The sequence below is a fragment of the Schistocerca piceifrons genome, chromosome 4, assembly GCF_021461385.2.
Source record: "Schistocerca piceifrons isolate TAMUIC-IGC-003096 chromosome 4, iqSchPice1.1, whole genome shotgun sequence".
In the NCBI taxonomy this organism is placed as follows: Eukaryota; Metazoa; Arthropoda; class Insecta; order Orthoptera; family Acrididae; genus Schistocerca; species Schistocerca piceifrons.
This window is the reverse complement of record NC_060141.1, coordinates 522,440,223-522,463,846: the sequence shown is the minus strand read 5'-3', so window position 1 is coordinate 522,463,846 and position 23,624 is coordinate 522,440,223. Positions and strand designations below refer to the sequence as shown.

Below are 23,624 nucleotides of genomic sequence, written 5' to 3'. Positions count from 1 at the left end.
ACTATTCATGTAGACTGTTCCAATGATAACAGAGGCAGCTGGAGTGAAAATATATTCGCAGGACGTATTTTCTGTGCTCTTTTATGGATCACATTTTCCAGAGTAAAGAGTTTTAATCATAGTGTCATAACATCATTTTTGCATTTCCTGACAGATCTCAGCATTATTTATAATGATATAATTATGTGGTGTGACGGATGACACAGGAAAGTGGTTTATAACGGTATGATGAAACGGCACGTACGTTTTTGTCCTTTGATCATGCTGCATTGTACAACATGCCACTAGAACCATTGAACAGACCTTTTCGTTAACTCCAACCCCATTTTTATGTGTAGTAAACGTTTATTTTCCTGAGAATCTTGTTTTGCCGTTGCAGTTCTTCTATTTATTTGTTTTTCGTTCCTTCACTTACTAGTTAACACGATTCCCAAATATCTGTATTGTGCAATCTGTTCAGTTCGACATTGTGCTGCTTTCGCTTTCATGTGATACACTCTCATCGCCTTATTTTCCTTGGGTTGATATTGATTCCGTGACATTAGTCATTCTTCAAGTTGTGCGTACATTGTGAGTATCAATATGAAGAAAGTTGATGAGGTTTGTGTGTGTGTGTGTGTGTGTGTGTGTGTGTGTGTGAATTCCTCATGGACCAAACTGCTGAGGTCATCTGTCTCTAGACTTACGCACTAGTTAAACTAACTTAAGCTAAGAACAACACACACACACCCATGCCCAAGGGAGGACTCAAACCTCCGGCGGGAGGGGCCGCACTATCCGTGACATGGGGCCTGTAACCACGCGGCTACTCCACGCGGCCTGTTGAGGTTTCCGGGGTCATTTGTTGACTTATTGCCTTTTGCCTTCTTTCACGGGTTCTTAAATCAACGTTTGGCGATTTTTCTAACGTTTCGCCAGCAAAAGTGACTCTCTGCATCAAAGCTTCACGTTTCAATGCTGGTGGCCGACTGGATTCGAGCTCGTGGCCACATACTATATTTTTTTGTTGCGCTCACGACTGACGGATTCTCCCTGATTATCTCAGCTGTGGCTTTCCCCTTGCTATCTGCAAAGCAGTCGTTCGCTGCAGCATGGAAATCCAGGATCCGTCCAACTTGAGGCTTAGAGCTCTTTCTTATTGAAACTGTTGCCATGTTTGCGAATTTCTGATGCTACATACGGACCGATATGTGAGAAAATGTCAAATCATGAGCTGGGCCAGAAGAAAGGGGCAGGACGAATATGTGAGCCGCACCTCCTCACATGCAAGACGGAACACCTGGAAAGCGCTGTGCAGAACAGTGGGTCTGCCGCAGTTGCGTAAGAAGTATCACAAAACTTAACACTTTGCGAGGTGACGCGTCGGAAGAAGGAATTTAGGTATGCCCTTTCTGCCTCAGACAGGAACTGTCGTATATTGCCCAGACGTGGGGCCAAGACTATCTGCAAACCGACCAAGAAGGTCGAAGAGTGTCGGCGAAGTGCAGAAGAGACCCATTTGCAACGTCAGGAATATATTGCATGCCCTGTACAGTTATAAGGTGTATGTTCGAATGACGGGACGACCCAACAACACGACGATCACCGAAAATGAACGATGTTGCAGGCTTGGACATGTGGAGAAATTGGCGATGACGGAGAATGCGCTGTTTGAGACCGACCACACAACAAAATTTGCCGACAGGGAAATTCTCGTTGTAGAGAAAGCTACCACGCTTGCTTGTTCAGGAATCCTACATAAATCCACAATCATGACAACAAGTTCGACAAGAAATAGGACGGCCTGACCTTGAACAGGTCCTGGATTCCCGTGGTACAGCGAACGGGCATGGCAGGTAGTAAGGGGGGAACCACAGCGGTAATGACCAGGTAAAAGTCCTCAGACTATGGCGCGAAAGTTATACATAAATTGCGGTCGCGAGCTCGACTCCAGTCAACTACTAGCAACAAACGGTGGAGCCTTGTCAATGCTAGCCACTCGTGCTGGCGAAACGTCAGAATAATCGTCAAACGAACGTCGGCTGTAGAACTCGAGACAGAATCCAACAGGTGTCACTACGAAGAAAATTCAAATTTTTGTAAGCACAATTTGTATGTCTCTTCCGTGTTTCATCGTTGTATGCCTTCGTTGATGTATTTTGCGCAGGTTATGTATAAAGTTCCGCTGAAAGAGACTTTCTGCAAACGAATACGGGATAGGTACAGGCTATGAGAGGTCATTCTTCTTTCTTCGGGAAAAAGACATTTGCATCGTTTCACAAGATGTCTAAGAATGTATCCAGAAATCTAGTCTATGCTTGTGTGTGCTACTCAACCTGATGACAAAGGAGCAGCAGAGAAATACATTCCATTATGAACAATTTTCCCACTCTATTACTAACTATTGTTGCAGCTGTGCAATCCACAATCGTATTACTAGCTCTTGGGAGAGCATTCAACACTATTTTGCTTCTTGGTATGTATCAACAGAGAAAAGCATTACCTCGGTGGCTCGGTTAGATATTGAATGTGGAGCGTTACACAGACCCTTTTGTAACTACTGACTTGTGCCTCGTGTCGCAGGAGATCAACTATGACTCGGAACGCGGTGGGGTGTCGGTGATCACGGAGAAGGGCGACTTCACGACGAGCTACCTGCTCATACAGCGTGCGGACGCTCCAGACTCTGGGACCTACACGTGCAGCCCCTCCAACGCCAACACCAAGAGCGTCGCCGTGCACGTGCTCAACGGTGAGTCTGGTACGTTCAACCCGTTTCATCGCTCCACACTGTAAGTAGCCAAAACTTGTATGAAAAGGGTTTCATCACATCTTTCGATTACAGTTCCGCTTAGACTTCCTATTACTGTTCCGATTTTTCTTTTTAGTTTTTCGCAATCCACTTCCATGCAATGTGGTCCTCCATAGCCACACAAAAAATTTTCTCGGTTTCATATCAAGAGCCGTTATCAAACTTGGGCTATCTTCGCCTCTGACGGTTCTACATTATTTAGGTTCCTGCATTGCAGTTTCTTGCCATTTTCCCTTTGCTTACTACACTATTTTAACGTCAACAAATTCATTGCAAATTCATTACAATTCAAAATAAAACTGGTCCAAAGTCGTATATTCAGCTTTTCGCGGCAGCCCAATCTAAACAAAAGGGACATCACAAGTAAAATAAGAGAAACGAGTGTAAACATCGGCCGCATTGTTCAAGACAGCATGCAGAAAAGTCCTGGAAAGTATCAGCACTTTATAGCTTTACAAATGAAAATTAAAAGATGTTCGTATCAGAATGTTATCAAATATTAGTATTTCGTATCAGAATAATATGAAAAGTGATCTGAACCTTTTCCTCCTATATTTCTTGCTGTGGATGAGTTTAAGTATCGAGACCCCCTGCCTTCATTCAGTAATGCCACTGATTTTTAATTTTGAAGTAATCCGACCATTTTCATTCTCAAAATTTTGTTTCTTCAGATGAGGCCTGGTTCAGCTAGTAAGAGTATGTTAACATACAAAATACACGCCGTAATGTAAGACAAAGTCCACCTCACACATCACTTGTGTAATGAATATATGCGTTTTGGCGAGCAATTTCAGGAACATTTTCATTTTTTCCACACGGCACCAGTCTGTCAAGTTTTGTCTTTGTTCGATTAACTTAAGCTAAAATCAGTTCTTAGAGACTGACTCGTGTTCTTAAGCGCTTCTTTAACCAGAAAAAAGAGCGACGTGGAATACTTGTCCAGACACTGCCTCTCATTCAACACGAGGGTACACCGTACTCACATCCGGCCATACTTAGGTTCTCCGCAGTATCTTGAAATCGCAAAAGGAAAATGCCTAAATAGTTCGTTTGCAAGGGACGTGACCGATGTTTGTGTAGTTTAGGTTTATGGTCCGAATCTAATGAGGCCATCGTCGACGAAACGTTATGTGTTGCACTTCCTAAGTTTTTTTTTTTCATTCTTTCGATCAGAAATACACTGATGGACAAAACTACATCGACCATTTGGTAAATAGAGGGCTGTTCCATCTTTGAAAGGCATTACAGTAGCGATTTTGTGTGGTGTGGATTCGACAAGTTCGTGGTAGGTTTCCGGAGATATATGGTCCGAGATATCTATGCAGACGCTACACAGTTCCCGTAAATTAGGGATCGGTGCTACTTGGCAGCGAGGCTGGCACCCTACAGGTGTGTACCGAAACGGGCCCAGGGGAAGAGAACCTCTCGGGTGGGTAGCGTCAGTGAGTCGAAACTGGGTGCAGGCCATGGGCAGCTCAAACAATTAAAAGAAGAAAGTAAACCTTTTTATTGAACCATGTGTTACTACACCTATAGCGCCTCTTTTACGTGCACAGTATGGATGGCTCAACGTGCACTGCAGCGGCCAGCTGACGGAGAAAGCTGGTTCAAATGGGTCAAATGGCTCAGAGCACTGTGGGACTTAACATCTGAAGTAATCAGTCTCCTAGACTTAGAACTACTTAAATGTAACCAACCTAAGGACATCACACACATCCTTGCCCGAGGCAGAACTCGAACCTGCGACCGTAGCAGCAGCGCGGTTCCGGACTGAAGCGCCTAGAATGGCTCGGTCACAGCGGCCGGTCCAGAAAGCTGGTCGTGTCGTCTGTGCCCGGGAATGCTGTCACCGGAAGCCCACTCAGCAATGCGTGCCCCAGTTGGGTGCAGAGCAGCTGCTCACTGAAGATGCCAGCGGTACGAAATACTGCAACACTTGCAGAGGACGACAGCCTCTGGATGTGGAACTAGCCGTGGGAGCAAAGCTGCGTAACGGCACGATGCCCGCACCGGCACAGAAGGACGAGCGGCTGTACTGTCCTAGTCACCATCTGCTGCCCTCCATGGCAGGAGTCTGGCATTCTCGGAATGAGACGCGAGGCAGGTCACCAGTGCACTGGAACCAAGTTGTGGGACGCGGATTTGGTGCTAGAAGTTGGTCCGGCAGTGGCAGGAGCCCATTCTCGTAGTGGCTGCTTGCAGCCCCACATTTCTCTGGTGCCTGGCGTAGTCCTCTCGTCATCGCAGGCGGTGCCGGACTGTGAAAACATTTTGTTAGAAGTTACACTTATTTATATGGGTTGGAAGCTCATTTATTGTGTTGAAACACTGTTTCTGGCCACGCATGGAGAAACAAACCCATGGCACAACAGTGCAGAAACTGAAATGTGACAAGACAGACTTAAGCAATCTGAAATCTTTTTTCAAAATATTCAAGAAAATATTGTAGTCAAGAGTAGTCTCACACTTTAGTGGAATCAATTAGTCATCACACACAGTTTGGATTCCAGTAGGGTTGCTCGACTGAGAATGCTATTTACACGTTAACGCATTAAATATTACAAGCCATAAATAATAGTATATCGCCAGTTGGTATGTTTTGTGGTCTTTTAAAGGCGTTTTATACACAGGCGGTTCGAATCATACTTAACTATAAAATAGTTGTGCTGAATAATTCAGACAACGTCGGAAAGGTAAAAAAAGGGCTGGAGTCCCAAAGGGTTCATTTTTGGGTGCACTCCTATTCCTTATATGTGTGAATAACCTTCCAATTAACATTCAAAGAGCAAAATTGGTACTAATGCAGACGATACTAGGGCAATAATAAATCCCATAACAGAAAAACCAACAGAAGAGTAGGTAAACAATTCTTTCCAAGTGAAACCTTCCCGTCTCCTCTGTAACTCTTTTGTTAATGATAACCTTCCCTTTTACAATAACCTATGTATCCTTCCCTTAGGATTTCTATCTCTTGCTTAATAATAACAAATGATATCTTCCCTTCGAAATTTATTCTCTTTCTCAATCTTCGCATACAAATTTAATTGCTGCTTATTAAAAGTGATTCGCTGGTTATTTCGACGAAACATAGAATGTGCGTCGTCGTGGCCCTAAGTCGTTATCTGCAATAACCCAAAACTGTTCCTTACCCTTCTTACTGTTACTGGATCGCCATCTGACTGCTACATCGAACTGCGACATGAATATACTTACTCTGGTTTACTATACTCTATTAACTGCTGGTGGGCTGTATTTATTACCAAAGCTGACGTTATTCTTTAATAGCAAAGCTGACGTTATTCTTTAATTCATTTGACTGAAGTTACGTAATTCATAGTTACACTTTTTCTTGACAACAATAAAATTTTTGCAAAGATTTACGTTGATGGTTTTTGGGATGGATTATAATCAGTAATGCCGCACGCCGTTGGGTGGCTTGCGGAGTATAAATGTAGATGTAGATTGCCGGCGAAAATTAATTATATTCTGAAAACGCTTCAAATATTTACTGTTGAAAATGTAATGATTTTACAAACGTTCAAATGGGACTTACTTTTTACAATAATCTTACAACTAGCATTGCGCAAACATACCTTCAGTAGTCTTGAGTTTCGCAAAGAAAATAATTCAATAATATTAGTTCCTCTTATGATAATAGTTAGTTGATGTCTCTGTACATCCGTTTATAATCTCTTGTAAATCATAGCTGGTGGCTGGCAGGCGCACTGCTCCTCTCAACCTCTCGCTTCAGACCTGCTACCAACTCGCTTCACATCTCGCTTACTACTGACATCCTACGAACGCCAAAGTGCGGTCTCTCCTGCCAACAATGCTTTCTGGTGCAGACAATCCCTGCTACCATTACAAAATGTATCAATGCGCGGTATTTCCCGCTCTTTTCTTAAAATGTATCCATTCGCGATCTCTCCCGCCCTTTTTAAAATTCTGTCAATTTGCGGTCTGTCTTGTCAACAATACTTTGGTGCAGACATTCTCTGCTACCACAATTATTTTAAACATGACAAATATTAATTATTCCTACTTAATCCTATTAATAAAATATAAACATCTTTCATAAATTGTGATTTGACAATAGACAATAGAAATATACACGTCTTACACAAGGAATTATTAAGTGGTTCTCTGAAAATGGACTCTGACTAAATGTGTTCCTCGAACCACTCCATCAGACTTCTGGTCTTGTGACATGACGCATTATCTGGTTGAAAAATGCCACTGCTTTAGGGAACCATGATCGTCATGAAGGAGTGTAAGTGAACTGCAGCCAGTGTACGATGCTCCTTCGCCGTCATGGTGCCCTGCACGAGCTCCACTGGATTCATGGATGTCCTCGTGAAAGTTCCCCAGAGCATATTGGAGCTGCCACCATCTTGTCTCTGTCCCTGAAGTACGGGTGTCCAGGAGATATTTCCCTGGAAGACGACGGATTCTCGCCCTCCCATCGGCACGATGGAAACGGTATCGGGCTTCATGGGACCATTCAGCTCTTGCCACTGCGCTAACGTCCAGCGCCGATGGTCACGTGCCCTTTTCAGTCTCAGTTGTGTGGTATTAACATTGGCACATGCATGGGTCTTCAGCTGCGGAGGTTCATCCTGCATTGTGTGCCCAGACACACTTGTGCTCTGCCCAGCGTTAAAGTCTGGTGTTAGTTTCGTCACAGTTCGCCGCCTTTCCTGTTTTACCAGTCTGCCAGCCTACTACGTCCACCAGTCAGTTTAGGCCACATCACGGCACCGCTCGCACACCTTCGGGAGTTCGTCGCCGATTACAGTTACGTTCAGAAAAGTTTGTGGGAGACCAGGCTGCCCAAAATGAAAGAAATATATCGAAGCTTACTTCAGCAACAATCTCGCAATGTGGCCGAACAGAAGTACACGGCGATGCAGTGGCAGAGAATATGGAGAGCGGTCCATCTTCCCTCTCTCCCTACAGAGGTACATGTATTCTGGTATGTAGTGGTGAACGGCAAATTCCCGAACCATCAACTACTGCACTCTGGTCGACACGCAGATATGGCTCCAATGCGCGGTCGTCGACTCCGGCGAGCACCGTTTGGTTTGTCGCAAGAAGTTGACTGTTGGCTTCTAACGACGAAAATGTTGGCGCACACGGCGATCAAAGCTGACGACCTACTGTTCCCGAACAAACGCAGTAAACTGGATAAACGGGATGGCAACGTATTATTGGTATCGCTCCGATGACAAGAACGTATCACAAGAACGTCATAGACTTCCCGCACATACTGCAAGAACAACATGATATCTTGCGGCGACACGTGAAATATAGAACATGTTTCTCCAATTACTTGGGTTCGTTGTTCACGGACCCACCGGCTAGTTGGGGTGTTCCAGGTATGAGAAGCAAAATGAGGAGATAGCTCAACGTTCAGGAACTAGAGTTCAAGCCTGATGTATTCAGGAAACTATATATATTTTTTAAGTTAGCTAGAAGATGACCTGGATACACGCCAACAGGGCCGTTGCAGGGTCCCGTTTTCTTTTCTCTCTTTTTCTAGTGAACTCTTGAAATCTAGACGGAGTTAGGAGCCGTTTTTACATTTGGATGTATTGAATGGCACCTTTAGTTTCTGTATGTTGTGTTTAGCACCTATGAAAGACAATAAAGCTTAAGACACAAAAAATCTCAAATAAAAATTGTAAAAAAACTTAAGAAAATCCCTATCATACGTTCGACCGTATCCCCAGAAAAGAGAAGGTTGAGAAATTTTGGCCAGGCGTCGGGTTGCGACCCCTGCCTACTCGGCCTCCACCAGCCCGTGACCTGATACCCCCACAAAAAAATAAAATAAAAGTGGTTAACGCACTGCCTACTAAGCAGAATATCCTGAGTTTGAATCCCAGTCCAGCACACATTTTCGCTCGTTGGCGCTGATTCTGCGTGAAGTCTCGATGCAACTGACATCGATTGTCCATTCTCCTTTGTTTCCTTTCTTCCCATCTACCTTCAATATACAGAGCTCCCAGTTATCACAACGTCCCGCCAAGAGGAAGATCCCAAGCGACTGGAAAAGAGCTGCTGGTGATTCACACAAGTACGTTTGGCAAATTAACAAATCCGCCACCTTACTGGCCAATGTCCTTACCTTATACTGCAGCCGAATTCTCGTATTCAAGTTCAAATATAAATACTTTGCTTGAGAGAGAGAATCTACAATCCACAGATCAACACTGATTTAAAAGAATCGCTCAACTTGCATTTCTCTCGCACTGTATCTTGCAAACCATGAGTGGAGGAGAACGGCAGATTCTATCTCGCTAGATTTCCGGAAATCGTTTGAAACGGTGCAGCACTGCAGTCCGTTAACGAAGGTCCTAATACATGAAATTATTTCACCGATATGTGAGTGACACGAACAGTTCTCAAGTAATGCAATCCAGTTCGTTGCCGTCGACAATAAATGTTCATCGGAGACCAAGGTATCACCATGAGTGCCCCAGGGAAGTGTGATAGGACAGCTCTCGCTCTCTAGATAACCAAACCATCTGTCGGATAGAATGAGCCGCAATGTTCGACTGTTCACTAATGACGCTGCAGTTTGCGGGAGAGTGTCGTCGTTGGGTGACTCTAAAAGGATACCGGAAGACTTGATAGAACTTCTTTTTGGTGTGACGAATGGTCAAATGCCAAAATGTAATATAATGTAGATGAGTTGAATAAATAATAGTGTAATATCCGAATGCGGTCTTAGTTGTACGCTGCTCGACACAGTCACAACGATTAAAAATATAAGCGTAACGTTGCAAATGTGATGAAATGGAACGAGGAGGTAGGGTAAATAGTAGAGTAGGTGAATGGTCCACTATAGTTTAATGGAAAAATTCTAATAAAATTGAACCGTGAATTTACATTCAATTTTTTTTCTTAAAGAATTTACTTTATTTACTAGCGATTCATCAAGAACATTAACACATTTAATCACACTAGGTGAGGGTGGAAGTAGTTGCCAGGAAGTAACTGATGGAAAATAAAATTCTTTTAACAATTGTGAATTTTATTCCTAAAAGCTTTTCAAAAACAGATTTAAAAATTATAAGCAGAAAAGCACCCTCGAAATATCAAGTTACAATTTTATTTAGATGCAGAAAGAACACTATTAACAGTAGGAGCCTTCGGGCTGAGAAGCTTGCCTGCTCCCTTTCAACACGGCCGTAGTCATGACAGCTCACAACAACCTCTGAAAGAGTACACTGATGCAAATTTGCAACACACTAGATTACTTTAAACAAAAAAATTTTGAACAACTCACACGAACACGTAAACTATGCACTCTGTAAGAGGGATGGGAATGGTACAACACTCACATTATTTGCCACCGAAAGTGCAATTTTTTTAAGGACTCTTACGGTGGAAGGGTGGCAACCTTATAACCTAAAATGACTATTTAAATAAAACCCATAAAATGTACAACATGCTCTACATTACACATATACCACCTCGCAAGATCATAGGCAATATAAAAACATATTTAAAGAATTCGGCCTTTAAGCAATAAGTTCGTTAACACCAAATCCGACAAACATGACAGAGGCAGCTATTAACGTATGGGAGATTGACGGGGGAGAAAGGAGGGGTACTAAACAACCCGAACCGCAGATTGCTCTACGCCTCCCCAATTCCACAAGTGAAAACGGACAACCCAATTCACAAATAACCACCTTCCCGCGGGTGGGCAAACGGAGAATAATGGTGTGGCGACCCCAAACCAAAGCGGTTGGTGATTTCACCAAGAAAGGAAGTAGAATTTAACAAGTAAATGAAACAAAATATCTCCCATCACTTAACTTCTAATAAACTGCGATTTCTGGCGAATACCTGGTGCAGCACCCCCAACGATCTCCCGAACCGTCGGCTGCCAGCCGCTTCAACGGACGCAGGAGACGCGCCGATCTCCCGTCTCACTGCGTCGCAGCTCGCCCCGGCCAGCCCGATGTTGTGGATTCGCTCCTGTTGCTCTCTTGTGAACCGCGAAGCCACTACCCCTTTCTATACGGTGCGTCCCACTGGACTCACGTGGGGACCTCACATGCGCCGACGCTCCAGGCGCACAGGTCATCTCGTGTCTCAGTGCGCGACCGACCAACCGACCGATCCAACCGCCAATGACCGTTGCCCGAGCAACTCTGTTACTGGCGGAGTGGCAAGACTCTCGTTTCTGGCTTTAAAGTTTGATCCAAACGACCGACGACAGACAGACACTAACTGCCGCACAAATGCAAACGAGAGACAGACCAGCAACTGGTGACGCAGACTGTCCTAGCCTCACTCCGACTGACCAACTGCCGAGCTGATCGCGCCCCTTAAATGCACGCGAACAGAACAGCAATTTTTTACCACGGCTCAAAAATGTAGCCCAATTATAAAGGAGACTGTGTACAGAATAATCGTGCTACCCATCCTTAAGTACCATTCTGGTGTTTGAGATCCCGACCACGTTGGACTAAAGGAATGCATCAAAACAATTGAGAGGCGTGCTGCTAGATTCGTTACCGGTAGGATCGATTACCGAGCGAGTATTACGCGAGCGTTACGTAAACCATAGGAGGCACCTTTTAGGAAAGAATACGTTCTCTTCACGAGACGCTTAGAATGATTTAAGGGAGAAATTACTATCCGTTTATCTCCTCCGTGTTACTGCAGATGACATGTTAAGGATTCCATTGTTCTGGGAATGAATTACTCGCGAGGTGCCTAGTTGCTTTCACCACCCTAAGTGAAATGCATAGTTCTAATGACTTGACCAACCTCCATTTTTCTGAACTCCTCCTCTGGGCAGACAGCCGAACGTCGATCGTAGATCTGTTGCTGATGCTGTAATAAACCGTTAGTGAGGAACTGATGTTATGTAATGAAGTACAGTCATGCTCATAAATTAAGGATAATTGCAGAAAGTGGTGCCACACAACGTGGCACTACACGAAGCTGGCGCTGATAGCATAGGCACATAGGGAACACACGCAACACAGATCTGTAAGTCCACGGTATTGGTGATAAGTTGAGAAAACCGTCCCGAAACACATGTGCTACTAAACGCCACTGTTTCCTGCGCGTGTACCCCGACATCAATATGGGATATGATCACCATGCACAAGTACACAGGCCGCACAATGGATTGGCATACTCTGGATCAGATGGTCGAGCAGCTGCTGGGGTATAGCCTCCCATTCTTGCACCGGTGCCTGTGAGAGCTCCTGAAGTGCCGTAGGGTTTTGAAGAAGTGCAGCGATACGTCGACCGAGAGCATCCCAGACGTACTAGATGTGGTTTAGGTCTGGAGAACAGGCAGGCCACTTCATTCGCCTGATATCTTCTGTTTCGAGGTACTCCTCCCGATGGCAGCTCGTTGGGGCAGTGTGTTATCATCCATCAGGAGGAAGGTGGGACCCACTGCACCCCTGAAAAAGCGGACATACTAGTGCAAAATGACGTCCCGATACACCTGACCTTTTACAGTTCCTCTGTCAAAGACATGCACGGGTGTACGTGCACCAGTCGTAATCCCACCCCACACCATCAAACCACGACTTCCATACAGGTCCCTTTCAAGGAAATTAAGGGGTTGGTATCTGGTTCCTGGTTCATGCCAGATGAAAACCCGGCGAGAATCACTGTTCAGACTATACCTGGAACATTCTGAACACACGGTCACTATTAGCACGTCTGAAAACGTCTGCACACTTACTCGCTGCACCGTACTCTGACATGCACCAACACATCTCTGTATATTTGGACTGCTGCCAGCGCCACTGTGCGACGACCGCAGGTAAAAAGCACCGCATGGTCATACCCCGAGGTGATTTAAACCCGCAAACCGCCCACCAGAGCGTTATTTCACCATGTATCAGCATTATCCTTAATTTATGAGCATGAGTGTAGTTCGCTGACTTCTTTTAAAGGGGTGTCATTCGAATTTATTTTAGAAAAAAACGAAAAATTGCAATTTGGAAACATTATTCCTGCTTTCAATAATTGAAACTTTCCATTTCGGTTATCTGTAAGGAATTCAGTATTCTGGGTTCCACTGTGTCAAGGATGTACCCAGAATATCAAGTTCCTGACGGTCTTCACTTAACGACCAGAGCAGCGGCGTTTGCCCAGAGTTGTAAGTGCTAATAGACAAGCAACACAGCATGAAATAACCGCAGAAATCAATGTGGGACGTACAGCGAACTTATCCGTTTCGACAGTGTGGCGAAATTTGTCGTTAATGAGGTATGGCAGCAGACGACCAACATGGGTGTCTTTGCTAAAGCACGACATCACCAGAAATGCCGCTCCTGAGCTCGTGACCATAACGGTTGGACCCCCAGTTGACTGGAAAACCGTGGCCTCGTCGGATAAGTCCCGATTTCAATTGGTAAGAGCTGATGGTAGGGTTCGAGTGTGGCACAGACCTCACGGAGCCTTAGACCTAAGATGTCAGCAAGGCCCTGTGCAACTGGAGGTGACTCCATACTGGTGTGAGTTGTGTGTACATGGAATAGACTGGGCCCTCTGATCCAATTGAACTAATTAGTGGCGAATCGTCGTATTTGGCTTCTTGAAGACCATTTGCATCCATTCATGGACTTCACGTTCCCAAAGAACGATATCATGTCAAAGGTTTCAAGAACCTTCTTGGCAATTCAGATGAATGATTTGGCCATCCTGATCGCCCGACATGAATCCCCTTCGAACATTAATGGGACATAATCAAGAGGCCAGGTCATGCACAAACTCGAGCACCGGCAGCACTTGCGCAATTGTGGACGCCTCAGTCTTTCTACAGAGGACTTCGAACGAGTCGTTGGATCCACGGCACGTCGAGCTGCTGCACTACGCTGGATGAACATTTTAAAAACATCATCTTGCAATACCATTGCCTGAATATATGTAATTTATTCTCACTGTTCTGAGCGCATTATTTCTGCACACAATTAAAATCTGACTTACCGCAGCAGACAACATGTCTGTCCACTATGAATACCTCTTGAGATCAGATCCGGTAATGCTCCGAGACACCATATGTCTTTTCATTTAGCTTTTACTTTTGGTTATAATGCAATTCTGAGCTCAGATATAAGTAGGCGATAACTTGCTATTTAGAGATTCTTATTCCAAAATGTTAAGCAAGTTTAATGCATCGTTAATAAAATATTAATGAAATAAAGCTAGAATCAGTGCGCGTAGCTTCCGAGCGTATCAGCGAATTTCATTGATAGACTTAAATTCTGGGGGGTATTTCCCACCAGAAAGGCGGATAGGTCACACTAATGATTGCGACTTAGGCATAATGCTGCAATCTCTAGTGCTCTGAGGAAAATATCTGGTAACTAGATATGATGGCTACTACAGCCAGAAATATCACACGCTATTGAGAAAATTTGGAGGATATACATTTACTGTAGACTGCGAAACGACCAAGTTGCCACTAACGTACATCTCGAGCGACGATCGCGAAGACAAGGAAAGAAAAATCAGGGCTCCGAGTGGAATAGGAAAAGGATTGAATAGCAGTAGTACTACAACAGGATTTTTTTATGATGGAGACTCGAGTTTAGGCTATAATTACTTGCAAACCAATAGGTCTATCGCAAAATGAGTTGTGCCAATACTTTCTGCGTTAGGCTATGTGGACCAATTTGGTTTTAAAATTCAGTATATTTTTTTAAAATTTTAGATTGCAACAAACATTGTCCGATTTTGGGCGTCTTCGCTCAGAACTGTGCAGTTTAAAACTATATAATTTGAAATATATTTGTCCAATGTTAATGAAATTTTAGTAGGGACATATATTGGTAGTGGAAATCTTAAGTTACAAAATTTCCGTTACCGGAAAAAAGGTTCTTATTGTTTTTATGAAGTAACTTTTTTTCAACCTGCCTTACACATATAACAGAAAATGTGGGCCAGAGTGGAAGGTCTCTTTTGAGACTGTAAGAAGCTACAAGCACAGTGACCCTACGGTGTGATACGGATTTTATGAAGAATATTATTTAAGACTGTGCGTATTGAAAAGTGCGATTAGCAGTGGTTGCGGGTGTGGAATCAGGTGCTACGTTGCCACCGTCAGGTATAAGAGTTGGGGCTCGGAAGGAATGCACCATTATTTTCACTTTCAGTTCTATTTTTTTGTACAAGAAATCCATTTTATGCCACCTTTTGTCGTGAGGGCTGTGAGGTAACGGGCGAGCCGTGGCGCCCTGAAAATATTCTAAGTTCGGAGGAAGCAGTCGCCACACGGGCCGCTCGGCCAGCCAGGGCCCGGCAGCAAACACGTGGTGGCGAACGTTAGCCGGACGAGAGGGATAGCCCCAGTGCGTGGTCCATCCAGCACGTGGCTGGGAATTACTTGGTGACACTGTGGGCTGAGACGGCCAAAGATGGCAGACTTTGTGAAACGTTAATGGCAGACATTTCACAGTTCGTATAGAAATTAATAGTAGACATATGAATCATGATACCTCAAAAAGATACATGTACATTAATATTATTTGCATGACGATTCTGATGGTGTAATCAGATTTTCAATATCTTTATTAGTTTAAAGTTTAGTATCTGACGGTAAATTATACAAGTAATCCCCAGCAACGAAATTCCAAAATCTAAACGATTCATCCGATGTGGTCGACCGACTTGTCTTTAGAAAGCTATTAGTGTAAACCTAAATTGATATAAATTACAGGCATATGACTTGAATAGTACATGAGTCATTGGAGGTCAAAGTGGCCGATTACTATCGATCGCGTCAGGCCATAAGTACTCCACAATTATACGAAAAAACGGTAGCAGCATGCTTATAAATATATTTATTCATCTGTGTCTTTATTTATATCCGATATATACTAATCATGAAGAAATTGGTCAATTATTTACTGTGTTTTAGAAAGCACAGACCCGTTAGGCTACTGGCCTACCTTTTGTTGCTATTCCTTCTATATAAGTTTATTTAATTTCTTTATGTATTTAATAATGTGTGTTAGAGCGTGTTTATGGTCCAGCCGTAGGAATATTTATTTAATTTCAAGTTATTTAGATGTAAATCAAGTATTTCGTATGTGTTTCATTAGGTTTGTGTGGATACGTAGACATGGAGACATGCAGGGAACGCTCTAGCCAATCACAGCGCTCGTTACTAAGAGAGTTTCCGGAGAGGACACGAGGTAGTTCGGAAGAGTGCGGCGCTAGGGACAGTCGCACAGGACGCTGAGGGTTCTGGACAGTCTCACAGGAGACGCAAAGTGCTGGACGCGACGGACGCGGAGCCGGAGAGAGACTTTGAGAATGTGGAGCGGTTTGCGCGTGGTCGCGACGGATAGAATTACTTCGGAGTGCCGACTTGTGCACTTGTGAGATTTCCGTGGCTTCTGCAGTGAAGACGTAGTGTGCGTTTAGAAGGGAATATCTCGCGAGCTATGTTGTAGTTCATAACTAATTACGTGCAGTAGGAATCTGTTGTTTCCCTGTTATTCAACTTATATTTTATTTAATTGCTGGACCGTAGACACCAATAAGTGTTTTGCAGAAATATACCGCTTTCTCAAAAGTCCTTCTTCTATCGTACTAATCATTGAAAGTCGTTAAGATACTACCTGCAGTTTTTATTTAATTACTATCTTTCATTTATAAATTTATATGTTACTTTCATAATTCGCGTTTGCCGAGTGATAGGAACCTTCGACCATTCGATTCATGTGTGTATTCTTATCGTATACTGTAGACTCAGCAGTATTTGACCTGTAATGCGGTAACTACGTATCGCAGCCCCTAGACAACTAAACCAGCCAAAACTTTTGATACTGCAACTCTGAGTCCGAAGGTACGTAGTTGAGGGCCACCAACATCATTTCATTTATTACGTTTTGGAAACCCGCAGGGCGTTGGATCTCCAGTGGGAGGTTTACAGATGTTTTGCTTCCTTTTTGGAATGTCATACTGTATAATTTTTACAGGAGCTTTTTACATTGTTCACACATTTTTAAAGTATTTATATACACTAACATTCATATGAAAAGTCACTATGTTCCCATAAATCAGAACTGCTGTCATTCTCGTTCATGTGGGATATTTTCAGACAGTTCACCTTTCTTCCAGTTTTCTTCAGTTTTCCTGGCATGTTTGGTAATGTTTTTCCAGAGTTCTAGAGTTACAGTCTGTAAGGCTCCTCGGCATAGAGCCTAAAATGCTTCCATACTTCCACCGTTTCGTAATGTGTTAGCCCCATCCGTATTTGCTGCTTTTCTGTTTAGATACGAGCTCGACTGGTTTATGCTTGCAAAGAACCAAACAGGTTTTACGTCCGGTCGAAATTGTTTAGTTACTTGTTCCAGTTTCTTTATTGGTGTGTGAAATATCAGCTCTGCCTTAGTCCATATTCAAAAGTCGTGAACTCCAGGGGCAGAGAACCATTGTTTGGTGTTATCCAAGATTTGATTCCTCCTTTCAGCCGTTACATGCTAGAGTTTTTAGGTGAACTATAGACCATCGTATGACGTGGTGCTCAATCTAAAACAATGGCTGACCTTTGAGGTAAGAAACAGAAATTTCTTCAACCACTCTTTATGAACCCAGTTTATTTTGTTGTGGTAATCTCCTGTTCCTTCTCTAATTCCGATGAGTAAAATTATGATGCATTTCCCAGCACGAGACTGTGTCTTGAATTCTCCACGCCATCTAAAAAATGTTCTGCATGTATCCTCGGTACTGATTATAGTTGTCAAAACAATTTTCTAAAGATTCTTCGAAGTCTTCTTGCCACCCAAACTTCATTGTATGATCCTGTTCGCATCAGGTTTCTTCTGTAAAGGAAATCTTTTATCCCTGTGTTGGTGGTTCTCTCTTACTTGTAGGAAGGTATGCCGGCATGCAGCAGCTGTCACACTCTCCATTAGCACTGGTTTCCTGTTATGTTTTTGAAATGTAATCCCAAGCTGTTAATCACTTTCAGAAGAGCAGAGATTGAAATATCGGGAAAATCTACCATATTTTCTATCAGTTTCAGGTTGAGTTTTTTAATGTTGGGGAATATCTTACTCGTTAAAAATTACGGGTAGTTTTTCGTAATGTGGAGAAAACATAGAGCTAGAATTTCGGTCGGCTTCGACAAACACACAGTATTTTTCCTGACCTGGATGACGTATCTTCATCATTCTCCTTTGAAGCAGCTCGTCACATTTTCACTGCTGACAACGATATTCCAAGACAGTGTGGACAAGAAACATACCGTCCCCAACTTTTTCACACTCAGTTCGAATGAAATAAATAGCGCATTAAACCATTCCAGCCGCGCGGGTTTAGCCGAGCGGTCTGAGGCGCTGCATTCACGGAATGTGCGGCTGGTCCCGGCGGAGGTTCGAGTCCTCCCTCGGGCATGGGTGTGTGTCTGTCCTTAGGATAATTTAGGTTAAGTAGTGTGTAAGCTTAGGGAGTGATGACCCAGAAGATAAAAAAAAAAACATTCCAAATTCACCCACTGACAACGGTGTCCTCAGAATCATCTGTATATGATATCGCTACTGTGACAGGGAAAATCAAATAGTAACAGTGATACAGGCATATCGTTCCTCAACTGCTTGTAACTAAACTGGAGCCTCCTTAATAATAAAAAAAAAACCCGATAGTAGGTATTGAGGAAGAAATTTCTGAGGATGTACGTCTGGAGTACAGCATTGTATGGTAGTGAAACATGGAGTGTGGGAAAACCGGAACAGAAGAGAATCGAAGCATTTGAGATGTGGTGCTATAGACGAATGTTGAAAATTAGGTGGACTGATCAGGTAAGGAATGAGGAGGTTCTACGCAGAATCGGAGAGGAAAGGAATATGTGGAAAACACTGATAAGGAGAAGGGACAGGATGATAGAACATCTGCTAAGACATGAGGGAATGACTTCCATGGTACTAGAGGGAGCTGTAGAGGGCAAAAACTGTAGAGGAAGACAGAGGTTGGAATACGTCAAGCAAATAATTGAGGACGTAGGTTGCAAGTGCTACTCTGAGATGAAGAGGTTAGCACAGAAAAGGAATTCGTGGCGGGCCGCATCAGACCTGTCAGTAGACTGATGACCAAAAAGAAAAAAGTAGGTATCCTCCGCCATGCACCATATGATGACTTCCGGAGTATCAGTATAGACGTTGATATATTCTGACGATGGCTAAATTTTCGGCCTGTGGTCTTAATAAAGGAGAGCTTCTGTAAAGTCTGCAAAGTAGGAGACGAGATACTGGATGAAGTAAGGCTTTGAGGACGGAACGTGAGTCGTGCTTGGGTAGCTCAGATGGTAGAGCACTTGCCCGCGAAAGGCAAAGGTCCCGAGTTCGAGTCTCGGTACGGCACACAGTTTTAATCTGCCAGGAAGTTTCATATCATCACACACTCCACTGCAGATTGAAAATCTCCTTCTGTGTGCTTAATAACCTAGTCAACTAAAAGTCTACGCTAGAAAGTATTTCAAGATTGGGCACCGGAAAGAAACCGAACTGCGGTCAGAGGTGGCAGGTGAGTCCCGCCAGCTGTTTCACGGAGCGGCCGGTCGTCTCGTTGCAGGCGAGCGCCCGGCGGCTATGCAACACGCGGGCCAGCGCCGGCTGACGCACCCCGTGGTGGAGCTGCTGCTGCTCGCCGCCGCCACCGCCGCCTTCGCCGACCACTGCTGCTGATGCGGGCGCCTCGCCCTCTCCGCGGTTGGCAGCCCTGCTGGTCTCGCCGTACCTTCACCACCGGCGCGGCCGATCGGTGACTCCTCGACGAAACATCCTCAGCATGTGATATCGACGCCTAGCTGTGGAAAGTGTGAGCTCTGCTCTGGTGAACCGTTAAGCTATACTCTTCATCAGACAGCACCAGGACTGGCGTTACAGTCGCGCCCTGTTAATTCTTCAATGTTAATTGTGCGCCGGGTTGGCTTTCGACGGACACTTCTAAACCGAGACATCGAACGAGACGATCACCTACATTGCATCAGCCACTCCCACCCGATCACTTACACTTTCGAGATGATCGGTTTCCAGACTGTAGAGCACTGGCCTACATAATTGGAGTAATTCAGCAGTTTACATTTTATAAGAAAAGGTCGCGATTCTATGCAATAGATATGTGCATACAGGATGTTACTACCCGGATGTTTTCGATTTGTTATCATCATAGCCGCTTCATTCCTAAGCTGCCTAGTCACTCAGGAAGCAGCAAATTCAAGACTGAATGGCTTGATAGGAGGAGCCATTTTAAACAATAAACACCTGGAATTTAAACGTTCTTCTTATGAAGAGGCCTTGCCTCTTCAGAGGGCGGCTATCGTTATGGCCAGTCTTGTTTTTGACTTTGTGTATTTAAAACAGCTGTAAGAAAATGCATCCGAACTGCTCTCTCAGATATCGTACCCACAATATTCATCTTCTTCCTACTGATCTTTTGCCTATAACGTTTCCTTCCATTATCAGTCTTAGAATATTGTATTTTTCTGCTCTAGTTGTATGGTCAAAATATCTCGATCTTTTGTTTTGATTGTGTTCCCCAAGGTCTTATGTTCATTGATTCGTCTTGTCCACACCATCACCTATTAGCGTCATTATTCAAATGAAGAAATTGCAAGCCAGACCTGTATGGCCTGTTTCAAGATCAACACCTTAAAATCTAATAGAACTGTGTAAGAGCTTCTTCTGAGTATGAATATGGCAGTATTTGCTTGGTTCTGAAGAAGGACGAATGCCAAAGTTTTTCTCAATTGCGTTTTTCATATTCTCAGAACTCAGTCTTACAGAGGCCAAGGTCTCATGACTTCTTACCCCTTGTGTTATGTAAAATTCATTACAGTCGAAACTTTTTAATTCGTCATTACCATTATTCCATAAATAATTCTTCGCTATTCATAGTTACAAACCAGTCGCATCTGATGGCGCCATTAAACAATTTTCGTCAGAATTGACTGAAATAATACGGTTATCAGTAATGTCCTCACTGATGCTTTCTCCAAACAACATGAAAAATGAACTTACTGTGTTGGTTTCATTTCAACAAAAGCTGTTGTTCATACAATTATCTAATAGCAAATCTCGTAAATAACCCACGCTGTCTTTACAACATTCTTAAGACGATTGCCTCTTTTACAGAGGAATGCATATTAGCTATTGAAATTTTTCATATGGTAAGAGGTGTTAAGTGGTTGATATCCCGTAGATTGTGAAATCTTTGGAGTGGTTGAACTAAAAAACAAGTACCAGACAGAAGAACGTAAGACTGCATTCTACGAAAATTATCATTCTGCGTCATAAATGAAATCTGAATTTGAAAATTGGTGCAACTCATTACGAGCAGTGTCGGCAACAAAATACTCCAGTCCCGTACCTTACATACAGCTCGTATAGGTCTCTCTTCTCTTAAATAATAATTCATGTTATGTCGTAGCTGCTACGGCCACCACATTGCCTCAAAGGTAGCCAATATAACATTGCTCCCGAAACTGCACGTCAAACATGAGATAACGGCTGTTAATCACGCTCATGACGAATGTTTGGGGTCAAAATGCTGCTGGTTCTGTGATTCCACGGCTCTGGATGGGCTGAAACGAGCCGCATAGGAAGAAAATTATAGATATACGTATGTCCACACATTGCTTCATTTGAAAAGCACCATCAGAGACAGACACGCATGCATTTGTCTGAACATTTTCACTCATATACAACAGAAAATTTGTATCGATGGAGATAAAAGTCCGTTCTGAAAAGTTTGTTATACGACGATGTTTTAACTTCGACTTGAACAATTAACCGACGTTCCGTTATTGTCGGACTGCACTGCTGGCCACATTGACTTTGAGTATTATTTTCTGGTTTTACGACTTAGTTCGCAGTGTTTTCTAGTGCATTCTTCGCTGTTTTAATTGCACTGTCTCTGAGTGTTGAAATAATTTTTTGCATCAGTTTTATTCTAGGTACACTGTATCCATAACATGTTGTAGCACGCTCCTTACGTTGGCCTTAATCTGATTTCTGCGACATGTTCGAACACACTCGATCCGTTGTGTGACGTAGTGGAAACATGAGATCACTTGATCATATTTCCACCAGTTATTTTGTTACAGCTGGTAACATTGTTATGATTGATTTTCATTCCTCATTTAACGATTATTATCAGTAATTGTCAGTTATAATTTTCTCCAATCCACATTGGAACCATTACTTAAAGTTAATCAACTTGGGTGAGTCACCGAAATATTTCGCTAGTCGCTGCTAGAACATACTTTGTACGTCAGATTGATACGACCCCTCATATAACAACTTCCAAATTCTTTACAGGCTACACACATCTACTCTTGTGTAAATGCTTTTTTGAACTTCAAATTTTTCTCTTTCTTTCGATTTTTTGATACTGTAGTCCTTTCTGCTATGGTGGACACGATCTCAGTACCTGATGAAGATCTTATATACACCATAACGTTAATGTGAATGACATTGTATTATGCACGCAGTGGATGTTAAATAAATGCGTCGATCATATACCGATTTTACGTCGAGTTTATAAACAGCAAGGTGCGGGTAAAAGTGCTTTCCAGTGGAAGTATTTGACTTTAGTAAACTAAGTCTCTCGTCCATTTATTATTAAATTACCAGTCCAGAAACTATAATTACACTTCACTCTGATCTCTCTAAATTTTGATGTGTGTAAAAGCATACTGATAATTGTGTATTTGAATTGCGTGATACAGATCCAAAGCTGTTAGTTGCTAAGCTTTTGACAATACTTCACGTAACTCAGAATAAATATTTCAAGTGTGATGTCTGGCTTCCGACTGACAAAAGAACTACAAAAATTAACAGGTATAAGGCCTTATTTTGAAGAATATTGAATGTAAAATACAGAGAGAGAATTTATTTTCAGGATAAAATACGACAAAAGAATTGTCTATGACTATTTCTCAAAGTGATATTTTTGTAAACGTCCACATCAACAATTTTCTTGTAGATATTATTCTATTGTCCAATGTTGAAGTTATTATGAGTAAGTACTTGCAATTTTTACGTTTGAAAATAAGTGACCGGTGCCCATTGGTGTGTTAAATGTTACTGAAGATATATGTTTTCTCTTATCGTAGGTGATTATCTGTTTTATGCAGGTCGAAGGAAAATTGCTTCAGAGATGTTTGACATGGAATACAACCTATTAATGACTGTAAATATCCTTTACCTCTAAGTAAGTTGGGTCCTTTATAAATAATTTACAATATTTTAAAATAAAGTAAACAGTTTCATTGTTCCCTTTGAGTTTCTTATGTGCTTGACCTATCGAACTTATAACCTTTTCCTGATCCCATCAATGAACGTAATGTACCACCATATCATTGTGTATATCATTGTGTATAGTACCACACAAAGCAATCAATTGATGAAACTATCAAATAGATTACGAGTGCAGCAGAGCTTCGAACTCTGACATAGCACTTAAGTAATTAATGGCAAAGGCCAGAGTTCCGATGTAGCCCACAGTTTTAATATATATGGTGGCTTCATTACGGCGTGCAAACTGCGAGGGGGGGGGGGGGGGGTACAAATAATCCTGCGGCCTTCAAAACAGGGATTTCACACAGCTACACACTCAGGCACATGGATCTGAATATTTAACGAACGTGTTTCTAGAACCTACATTTTACGCTCAGCGCTTTTCAGCTCTACGTTGCATAATTAAGGGTGGAAGAGACATGCAGATAATGACGACCAAAAGTACCAGGTACAGATTCATGTGTCTTATTCTATGAACCGCTTTTTCAACAACATAATAGTCACAAACTGTAATGAACACTCATCCGCATTGGTCTGTT

General features: G+C 42.9%; 1 protein-coding gene across 2 annotated transcripts in view; it reads left to right on the top strand.

Moving 5' to 3' along the window:
- LOC124795309 (zwei Ig domain protein zig-8-like) overlaps positions 1-23,062 on the top strand; it is a 202,047-nt gene extending 178,985 nt beyond the window's left edge. Inside the window, exons 5-6 of one of the 2 annotated variants that reach the window (XM_047259279.1) lie at positions 2,563-2,731; positions 19,358-23,062. In XM_047259279.1, the coding sequence (XP_047115235.1) occupies positions 2,563-2,731; positions 19,358-19,470 (282 nt within the window). In that variant the 3' untranslated portion in view covers positions 19,471-23,062. Of the gene's footprint in view, positions 1-2,562; positions 2,741-19,357 lie in introns of both variants that reach the window. The other variant, XM_047259278.1, reaches the window with a different exon arrangement.
- Positions 23,063-23,624: the final 562 nt, after the last annotated feature.